The sequence below is a fragment of the Sturnira hondurensis genome, unplaced genomic scaffold (genome assembly GCF_014824575.4).
Source record: "Sturnira hondurensis isolate 20B ecotype Veracruz unplaced genomic scaffold, ASM1482457v3 Scaffold0006437, whole genome shotgun sequence".
NCBI lineage: Eukaryota > Metazoa > Chordata > Mammalia > Chiroptera > Phyllostomidae > Sturnira > Sturnira hondurensis.
The window spans coordinates 12,448,664-12,460,021 of NW_028079068.1; the positions used below are offsets into that span (position 1 = coordinate 12,448,664).

At 35.2% G+C, this 11,358-nt stretch overlaps 1 protein-coding gene across 1 annotated transcript in view; it reads left to right on the forward strand.

Annotated features, from left to right (window-relative positions):
• Positions 1–10,859, forward strand: part of GRM8 (glutamate metabotropic receptor 8) — an 830,046-nt gene extending 819,187 nt beyond the window's left edge. Inside the window, exons 10-11 of the mRNA XM_037049282.1 lie at positions 3,543–3,789; positions 10,289–10,859. Of these exons, the coding sequence (XP_036905177.1) occupies positions 3,543–3,789; positions 10,289–10,338 (297 nt within the window). The 3' untranslated portion in view covers positions 10,339–10,859. The remainder of the gene's footprint in view (positions 1–3,542; positions 3,790–10,288) is intronic.
• The last annotated feature ends 499 nt before the right edge of the window (positions 10,860–11,358 follow it).

An 11,358-nucleotide genomic window follows, 5' to 3' on the forward strand; every position in this document is an offset into this window, starting at 1 on the left:
GCCAAAGAAGTTTTATTAGGGTTTGGATTGTCACCTGGTGGGTTGACGTGGGGCTTTATCACCTATAAGTCTACTCCAGAATTTCTCTGTAATTTTCTTTATTCTTATAAAAAAAGGCTGTAAGTATCACTGTTCCTTTCTTACATGGCTCAGAAAATCAGAATTTTCTATAGATATACAAAATGGCCATGAGATTTTTGGATTTAGGTGCTCACTTTCAATATTTTAATATAATCTTTCCATTTCTTCATAAATATGGGTGATAGAATCCTATAATCCATGATACTAAAGATTTAGTTTCTGTGGGATGAGAATAGGTGGCATTTTAATTCCTTTGTTTGCTCTGTTGCTGCTTTCATTTGGGTTATAACATACATGATATTTTTATTTCAGTAATTATTCAAAGATGAAGTTCAAAGGCTGTCTCATACAGGTGGGCACAAGTAACCAGGTTCTCAGTGACTGCAAACAATGAAAGAGTTTATAGCAAATAGAAAGAGAGCAGATTTAAGAGAAAGCAGAACATGGATGTGGGTCAATTCGGAGCAGAGATTGACCCTTAATGGCCAGAGGGATTCTGTTTTTATAGGACAGATGTTTCCTGGCTAGTTTTGGTGGAGTTTTCTTGTGCATGTACAAATAATTATATTACTTTTAAGCTACTGTGCATGTGGTCTTCCATTATTTTTCTTGATTGCCCACCAGGGGAAAGGGGGCCCACAATGCTAATTTATTATAAGGCTATTATAATGAAGCAGGGGTCATGTAGCATCTTCTGCACAGGTATAATCATGATTCACTATGAGTCAGCACCTTTCCAGAAAGTGGCCACAACCTGTCTTAGAACAGGGTCTCTATCCTGTATCCATGTCCTTTGCTTTAGTCCTGGGGTGCCTCCGGAGTTTCCTCACTCCTGGCTATCTCCTGCCTCAGCTCTACTTACAGTGCAAAGCCCTCTAACAAATGCTAGTCCACTGTAAGAGTTTAGATTTTAGCATATGATTTTGGATTGATGTTTTTCCTGAATTAAATTCATATTAAAAATTTTCAGACACTGTTAAGAGAACGCACACGTAAGATCAGCATTCTGTTGCAATTTGACAGCATAGTGTCTAATGGAATGCTCGGAACACTAGGCACAGTGCTGTTTAATCCTAATGTCTGTGTTTATTATGTCTTCCAGTGAGCTGCTTTGCCAAAAGGATAGACTGTAATAATATATTTAATGTGGAAGTTAGCATTTGAGAATTTCTTCATGCCTAATATTTAGCTGGATTAAATTTACTATATATTATGGAAATGATTCTAAGTCATTTCTGTATTGCATAATGGAAGAAAATTATCATATATATTTATAGCAGCAGAGAAAATTTACAAAATTTCCAAGATAGAATGGTATTTATGTACTAATTGGATTTAGCACTGTACCTTTTAGCAAGACCAGCAGATTAGGACATGGAAATAATCCAGCTGATCAGTGTGGTGCTCCTGTCATTTCCCAACTGTTTGACCTCTGGGGGGTCTTTGGTGTGTTTGCTGTTCGTTTGGTTGTTTAAGCTAAAGTGACTTGCAGGTCTTCCTGGGACAAAACTGGTCATTACTTACTTGAGTAGCTTTGGAATATTAACCAGTGTGATTTACATTTGGCTATATTCTTTCCGTACCTTTATGTCCTTTCTCTGCAGCCTATTTTCTGCATAGTGATGCCAGCTGAAGAATAGGTAGGAATTCAGAGAGGCTTAACCAACACATGAGAATTTTATGAGTATTCATATGATAATTTGCTTAAAGGTAGGCAGAAAAGTTTAGGGAGATTTATGAGGTTTAAAAGCACATGTCCACAGTTTATCAGAACCTTTGAGATTGTAGTAGATCTTAGTTTTTTTTCCAATTTAACATGGAGTTTCATTGATTGGCAGGTAGCATGAGAGGTCAGGACGTGTGGTAATTTATCGCTTTTCTGATATATTTGAATCATGTTGCTATTGAGGAAGGTATGCATGGGCCCAGAATGCATGAGCTCACCTGAGAATCTGGATTGACTTTGTGTTTCTTAATTAAAATGTCATCAGTCATGTGTCATAGTCATTACTGATGTTCATTTGACAGAGTGGAATATTATGAAAAGCATATTCTGTACAATTGTGTAAATCAGATCTTGTATAAATCACATCTTAAAGATATTCATATAACAAAAATAATGAGAAGTCTGAGTTATTGTGTCTAGTACCTTGTATAGTTTCTTAAAAGTATATAAGAAAAAAATGTAGGTTACAGGATCTAAGGAAGTTTATACCCTGGTTGTATTTCATATAATTTACTACAAAGCTTATGTAAATGATTATAATCACATAGTTACACATTAGTAAGTACTCCATCATTTTCATTTTTGAATGCATTAGTGCTTAAGGGTAAAAGAAAAAACATTATAATTAAGATAAAATTTATCATTGAGGATTTCTTGGAGAAAGAGAAACTTGAAACAAAACAAATTTTCTATCACTTTGTTGAAAGGTATTCCCATACTCACAATGAGGTCTTATGCAAACAGACAACATTAGTGGTAGATGAATTGAACAGTGCACTCAGTAACCTATATGGTATGAATCACAAACAGGGACAGTCTGCTCCCTCATGTCTGAAGTTCTCCTCATGGTTTGAATAAGAAGACTTTGCTATCTGGTAAGAGGAACTGGTCTCCCCTAGCGAAAGGCAACCCTAAGCCTGGTTCAGGCATTTACCATTGAAGATAAATGTTTTCAGGTCCTTTATTAAAAAGAACACAATTAGTTTGGGTCAGAGGATTGCCAGATACAATTTGACAACTTGACATTACCAGAAGTATTATTACAGTGAACAGATGAGGATCATAGATACATTGTGTGTCTGTTTTAAGGAATCGGACCTCATAAACAACACAACCTTATCCACATTTGCAAGCAGAGATAAAGAGCTCAAGTGCCCACCAGTAGATTAGTAGATAAAAAAGCTATGGTACATTTACACAATGGAGTACTACATGACAATAAAAAAGAAGGAAATCTTACCATTTGCAACAGCATGGTTGAACCTGGAGATTATTATGTTCAGTGAAATAAGCCAGTCAGAGGAAGACAAATACCCTGTGATCTCACTCATATGTGGAATCTCATGAATAAAAAAAATGACAAACAAAATAGAAACAGAGGCATGGATACATGGAACAGACAGATAGCTGTCAGAGCAGTAGGGGTGGGGAGAACTGGATAAATGAAGGTGAAGGGATTAAACAAACACAAAAACTTGAAGACACGGATCACAGTGTCATGGTGGCCAAAGGGAAGTTGGGGGAGCCTGGGTAGCGTTTGGCAAAAGGGTGTGGGAAATGGGAACATCTGTAATAGTTAAAAACAACAAAAATTCTTGACTATAATTAAGGGCAATTTCAATAAGTACCTTCCCATTCAGCCTTAGCAGAGAAGCTGGAATAATTTGAGAAAATGATTGTTATTTGCATTATCTTTCATCAGGCTTACCAATATTAATTTTTTTCCTCCCTTCAGATGTACATCCAAACAACAACACTTACTGTCTCCATGAGCTTAAGTGCTTCGGTGTCTCTGGGCATGCTCTACATGCCCAAGGTTTATATTATAATTTTTCATCCAGAGCAGAACGTTCAAAAACGCAAAAGAAGCTTCAAGGCTGTGGTGACAGCTGCCACAATGCAAAGCAAACTGATCCAAAAAGGAAATGACAGACCAAATGGCGAGGTGAAGAGTGAACTCTGTGAGAGTCTTGAAACCAACAGTAAGTCATCCGTAGACTTTCCGATGGTCAAGAGCGGGAGCACTTCCTAATAGATGTACGTTGAACATTCTTCTACTAGTCTTGGGGACTGTGCTACATGGTTCCAGGGTCACGATGGAACTTGCACACTGTGAGACCGTCATGGCTATGAGAACCACTTGGTTAGAACCACATTATTTCAAGGTGCATGGCTCTCCTCCAGAACACAAACATGCACACACAATCTCCAAAGTGTGACACTCAGGTCTCTCTTTTGAGGCATTACAAGGGCTTACAACTTGGAACTATCTTCCAAATATAAAATTCTCTTTTAGTATTTAGTAATTAATCTTTGTTAGTTCATTATTGGTTGTTTTTATAGCATTGATAATTACCTAATATTTATAGAATGTACTATCAAAGATCTTAGACAAGTAAATGTTATTTGGATATTTAGGGAAATGAGAAAACTGGTTAACTGACCTGTGAAGTTAATACTTGTTTCCCCCAAGGGGTCCCTTTCTTTGACTTCCTTTGATTTCCCTTCTTGAACATATTAAGATAATAAGAATTCTTGTCTGAAAACTTCATGATGCTGAAAATAGAACTCTTTTCTACAACCACCACTAGGCTTTGCCCTCCATTGCCTACCTTCCTCTTCTCTATAGTCCACCCCCAAAGAAGAAAGTTTTAATCATATACAGGTATTGAGCTAACCCAGGAGGGTTAACTGATTTATTCAGTTCATCTTAGTATCTATGGAAGAGTAGCACATAGATGAAAATTTGTACTGTAAAAGCACCAGAAAGCTGAGCTTAGTTATAACAAACAAACAAACAAACAAACAAACAAAAATAGCCAACATCACATTACTAGTTCTGTAGATGGATCAAAAGTAAATAAAAGCAAAGGTACTTGCAATTACAGGGGCTTCCTATCTTCTGGAAATACAACATAGGTATTTAATAATTAAGGCTAAAACCTTATGTAAAAACAGTGTCCTCCTCTCAGATTCCTCCAGAAGGCTGTTTCCCCTATTCTCTGTATTATTGACATGAAATACAGGGAAGATTAAGAGTTGATTTTGTCTTCTTTAATTATAATAACAATTTATAGTCTCTACTAGATATATAAACCTTCTCTTACACCAAGATTTTCAAATGAACATTATTTACTGTAAATGCCCCATATGCATACATGTCCTTAGAAGATAAATATTGATTAATTAAACTTACTGGCTTAAATTACTATCAGACTTCTTGAAATTATTGGCCAGATTCTCTAGGAAGATTACCTTTAGCTCACTGATACCAACTTTAGGCACTTGTAAAGAAAGAAGCTTTTTAAGAAATCTACAAACACTCCCCACACATTCACCTTTCTTCAAACATGAAACCTTGAGAAACTGCAAGAGAAGGCATGAGAAGAATGGGTTATGGTTAAAAAAATATTATAGCCATCTCTGATTATTGGTAAGCAATTAACTAAAAATAGGCCTATTGGGATCCTAGCAAAAGATGAGCTATAGCTACTCTCAAAGTCATCAGAGTAGAATGCTTATGATTTGAGAGCAGAATCTTCTCTGTGTTTTTCTGCCTTGAGAGCACTAGTACACGAAGGTAAAACCTATTGTCGGATGGCAGGAAATGGCTGCTAGCCAATGAGATTTTGAACACTGAGGCTTAGTATGATCCACCAGCATCTAGAGTTGTACTTGTTTTTTAGCTTCAGTCCGGAAAGCTTTATAAACTATGGTTGCATATAGGAGCAACCTATTACAATGGAATAAATGCTAGTGACCCCAGGCTCATCCATGGACTGTGGTGAGAAAAACATTCATCAACTTTTTCACCCTTTGAAAAAATAGTTTCCTTGAAGAGGAAAAATTTTGAGTATTGCTAAAGACTAATCCCATATTATAGAACAAAGTCTCATACATTTTCTGTTTTTCTCTATTATTGTATGTTGTTGATGATGAAATGGAAATTATACAGCATGTATACATTTCCCTGTTTTCTCTGAAATAAGAATGAAAAATTACCATTGCGAGGCCTTTATGGAAAGTTAGCCTATAATATTCTGGAGGAGCCACATGCTCACTTTTGGCATTTAAAGAAAGTTAAAAGGGTGAATCAAGATCAAGTCAATTACTACCTAAAAGGAGGTTAAATTATACCTTGGAAGTTTATTGTATTCTTCTTTTATAGGAGTAGTTTGAGTTTGAATAAATTGTGCCCAGGTAAAGTGATTATAGTTTGCACATCCAGGAGAGATCATGCACAAAATCTTCACACATCCTTTGATAGCCTTACTCCAGGTAAACATTGTTAACCTGTTTTCTTACATGACTGGTATTGTGGACCCCAGTGTCCCTGTTGTCTTTGCTACACATACCAGTGGTTTTAATAAAGTCAAAAGTCTTCTAAAAGCATAAACTCTCTAAAAGTTTCAATAACTTGAATAGCTTAAATGCAGTATGTGTCTTCTAAAAGTGAATCAGGTCTTTAGAAGTGTAACTGAACACTGGAAAAGCCTTTGCCATTTAGTATCTATAACTAGCCCTGTACCACCTCAGATTTAAAACTCCTCCTATTGCAGTGGGTGGAATCTATTCTCAGTAAACCCAGGCTGATGAATGAATGCACTGGAGCAGTGTCTGTGTGGCTGCAGGACCGCACTTTCTGCTACCAGACAGTAACAGGTAACAGGTAAGTCGCTGTTACTACAATGAAGTGAAAGTGCCATACTTAAAAAAGTGTTTTATAAACTCTAAACCCTCATATAAAGGTAAATATAACATTTACCATACTATATGGTAATATAGAATTTGTCTGTGGTTATTAGAAATACAGATTTGTCTGTGGTTATTAGAAAAGAGAAGACTTAAATTAAAAAAACTATTGTTTTAGAATCCTTCCTTTTTAACATTATGTTGAAGATTTCAATAATTATGACTATGGTTCTATTGTTGGGATTTTTTCTGACAAGGGAGCTGTGTATTTTTGATATACATGCAATCTGCAAGCCTTTTCCTTCGTGAACATGGAACAGCTCCACTAGCCCATCGTACTTAGAAACTTCATCTCAGTGATGACATTTCAATGCCAGCAATTCTGGTCACTTATTTAAGGTTTTAAAGCTACACAGAAAAAAAAATACAAGTAATGTGAAGGTGGAAGGGAGACAACAGCTCCATGTTAATTACTGAATTTGCAGACAACTACATTTCAACCAAACAAGCAAAAAATTGTCTTGTTTCATGGAAGGGCAGGAAGGGAGTTAGAAACGAAGTTGATATATATGAATTTTATCGACTGTGCCTGACTAACAAATGGGTGTAACATGGTATTCCCCAGCTATGCTCGTGAATAATTCATGAAGACAGCTACTGCTAAAAGCAGATTTGCTTTCCCTAGCTTATGAGCACAGTGTGGTGTGCACAGCAAATTCCTTGTTGCTGGGCTCTAAAACTAATTTCCACATATTTATTGCCACTGTCAAAACTCTCTCTGCTAGCTCACATGTACATCTCTAATCCATTTGGCTCTGGAATAATTCTGTGATAAAAGCCCTTGCAAACTGTCTGCCATTCACAAGGTTTTTGCCGTATCATTGTTTTCATGTTGACTAAATCATCGGTTTCTAGAGCCTTGCACTCCTTTTTGTAACCATTAGAATTATTCAGATTGCTTTTCTTTTCTAAATTATAGTCTCAGTTCTCAGTGGAATTCTACCACCTTTTCCCCAAGTGTTCACTTCTAGGAGTTTAAAAAATGAAATATGGATCTTTAACTAGCTGTGGATGGGCTAAGTTTAAAAAATGAAATATGGATCTTTAACTAGCTGTGGATGGGCTAAGAAGAGGAGGATTCCATCTGGGTTTACTCAGGCAACAGCTGGGCCCACACAAACCTACTCTGCCCCCACACTCACAACACCCAATATTTTAGACTTTTGACCAGTGACAAAACTGGGGACCAGTGACCTGGCATAGTGGACTTTTCACTCATTTTGTAGAAAAAAAAATATAATTTAACACCAGGTCCCAAATATACTTCCTCTCCACTGTGCCACAAAACTGACCTAGAAGAAGTATGAGCAATGTAAATAAGAAAGCAGATATATCACCTATTTGGGCACAAAGCTCCTAATATTCAATTTTATCAATAACAGCAAAAACATCTACAAAGAGCACTTCTTTGGGCTTCTAGCGCTAATGCTAGTGATGGTGCACTTTGCATGATGTCAATCTCTGAAAACCTTGTCTGGTTCGTACCAGTGGTGATGGGCACTAACAGGAAGTGAGTCTGATTGCCAGTTATGTCAGAGGGAGAACTTTACACAATTTCCTAATTCAATGCTCAAAAACTAAATTATTCCCTTTTTACTTAATTTTGTCAATTATAGTTGATACACAGTATAATATTAGTTTCAGGTGTACCACCCAGTGATTAGACATTACATGACTTACTAAGTGATCACCCTGGTAAATCTAGTACCCTTCTGACACCATGCAGAGACACTACAATACTATTGACTACATTCCCTGTGCTGTACTTTACATCCCCATGACCATTCTGTAACTACCAATTTGCACTTCTCTATCCCTGCATCTTTTTCATTGATCCCCCCAACAGCCATCCCATCTGGCAACCATCAAATGTTCTCTGTGCCTATGAATCTGTTTCTATATTTTGTCCTTCAGATTCTACATATAAGTGAAATCTTATGGCAGTCTCTCTCTCTGTCTCACTTATTTCACTCACCACAATAACCTCTAAGTACATCCTGTGTTGTTGCAGATGGCAAGATTTAATTATTTTTATGGCCAAGTCATATTTCATTATATATCACCTCTTCTTTATCCATTCGCTTATTGATGGACACAAGTTTCTTCCCTATCTTTGTTACTGTAAATAATGCTGCAGTTAACATGTGGATGTATATATTTTTTTTGATTCGGTGTTTTGGGTTTCTTTGACTAAATATCCAGAAATGAAATTGCTGGATCCTTGTTTGTCTCTTGTTACATAGTCTTTGTTTTCAAGTTTATTTTGTCTGATACAGGTATTGCTATCCCGGCTGTTTTTTCATTTCCATTTTCATGAAATATCTTTTCTATCCCTTTAATTTAGTCTCTGTAGGTCTTTTGATTTGAAGTGAGCCTCTTGTAGATTGCATACGTAAGGAAGGGTCTTGCTTTATTATTCATTCAGCTTCCGTGTAAAACTAAATAATTCCTTCACAATCTGTTTCATCCTGAATTGGATTTATATAGTGAAATACATATATATTTTGCATTTTCCCCATGTATGTCTTCTTCTGATTATTCATTCATTCCAGAATTCCACTGAAACACAGAACATCACATTTGAATTTTATAACAGAGTATTTATTCTATCACATCTTTCAAAATCCCAAAGGAATTGTTTGGATTTAGATTTGCTGGAAATTTAAGTATGAATGTAAATTTGACTTAGAATATGTTATTATTCATATCATTCTAATGGTCTTCTAATAGTGAGTTCTAATAGTGAATGTAAATTTGACTTAGAATATGTTATTATTCATATCATTCTAATAGGTCTTCTAATAATGATATTATTCATATCATTCTAATGGTCTTCTAATAGTTTACTCTTCTAATAGAGTAAAATAACTTCTAATAGTTATTTTACTCATAGTTAGTTGGTACTAGAACAATTGTCTATTTCTACTTTGAGGTTATTTACTTTTTAACATCTCCATTTGTATCCTTTGTTTGAAAGCAGATCATAAATGTGTATTGGCAATAATCATATTTACTTTAATATTTACAAATATTCTATGCAGTTGGTATTTTACTATGTTTCCTTTTAGAGTTTTCAAGTGTTGTTGTTAAGTGGAAGATATATTCATTCTCAAAGTACAACTAATTATGATCAGTAACCCTTTTTGGTCACCAAAGCAGAATTTACCAAATTGGTAAATTTGGTCACCAAAGACTCACAGAATTTAACTGAGGTTGTAAAAAACCTTTCTTTTGTGTGTACTCCAGGATAGATAATTTATCTGTTCTTTTAATATTTGTACTGCAAATCTTTGTTAATCAAAATATACACTTAATTAAATTTCATCTATGTTTATTAAAGATCAGAACTGTTACATTTTTAGTGTTCTACTAAATACTTATACTATAAAGGAGAGTATTGGTTTTACAGATTAAATTGCCACTTCATGTTTATTCCTACAATCATTGAATTCCTACTAGATGGTTTAAAAATAATAAGTAGTATAGTAAAATGTTAGTATTATTATAATAGTCATTATGGAGTTTGAATTTTTTAATTATTTTGTCAAAATAATTTATTATCAGGGGAAAAGGGGTAGGGTTTACAGGAACAAATATAAAGGACACATGCACAAAAACTAGTGGGTGGATGGGCTGGGCTGGGAGTAAAAGACAAAAAATTGTACCTGAACAATTAAAATAAAAAATTATTATTATATGCTATTAATTTTTCTTAATTTCTCTTAACAGCTTCCTCTACCAAGACAACATATATCAGCTATAGCAATCATTCAATCTGAAACAGGGAAATGACACAATATGAAGAAATCTGGTATGTGATCTAAAACAGTGAACATGCACCACCAAAGACTCACTCTTGGAGATCTCTGTAGACTACAATCAATCAAATCAATAGTCAATCTTGTAAGGAACAACAAGTAGCCATGAGCCAAAAGTATCAATAACAGAGAGTGAAGAAACCTGTGTTCTACAATACAACCAATGAGTGTCAAGCTAAAGTATCACTTACTCATGAGCAGTTAAAAATAAACCACAAAAGGAAAACTAATGTTAGCTTGTGAAAAACAATGCTGTTGAAATAAACCATGTCTGATGTTACTCTTGTAAGTATTTTTCTGTGATTGTGAGAACTCCTGTTCTTGTCCCACATTGTTCAACTTGTATAAGACAATGAATCTGTTTCTTGTAATGGCTGACCGGATTGAAGCCCTGGGTTGTGCTAAAAATAAATGCAATGGTTGACGCATGCAATTTTTATACAAATAATTTATTTCTAATAATAAAGGAATGTTTTGCAAATGTTGAGCGTTGTTTCGTTCCAGTTTTAAAGCCAGGGGAGAATCCTTCCAGCTAGCACTTTTGCTGTTTTTTAATCCCTGCTGTAAAAACCCAAGGAAATACCATTTCCACGAAGAACATGTTTTTGTACGTTTGTGTGTATATGAAGAAGATTCTTTTATTCCTATACGGAAAACAATTATTTGTATAAGATTTTGTGGATATTTCAAGATTTATGTGGCAGTGTTTCATAGTAATTACTTTGTTTATGAAGAATCAAGCAATGGTTTGAGATGAATTGCTTCAGGTATCAAAATTAACATATAATAAGTTAAACTTTACTTGGGAGAAAGTCATATGAAAATCACCATCTTAAAGTATATCAGAGTGTCACTGAAATTTTCCATTTTCTAAGTCATAACTTTTGCCTCACAAAATACTCCAAGGTATCTAATGTTAACCTTTTCTCACCTGGGCCTAGTATCCACCGAAATCAGTGAAGTAATGGGCCTTACCCGGTA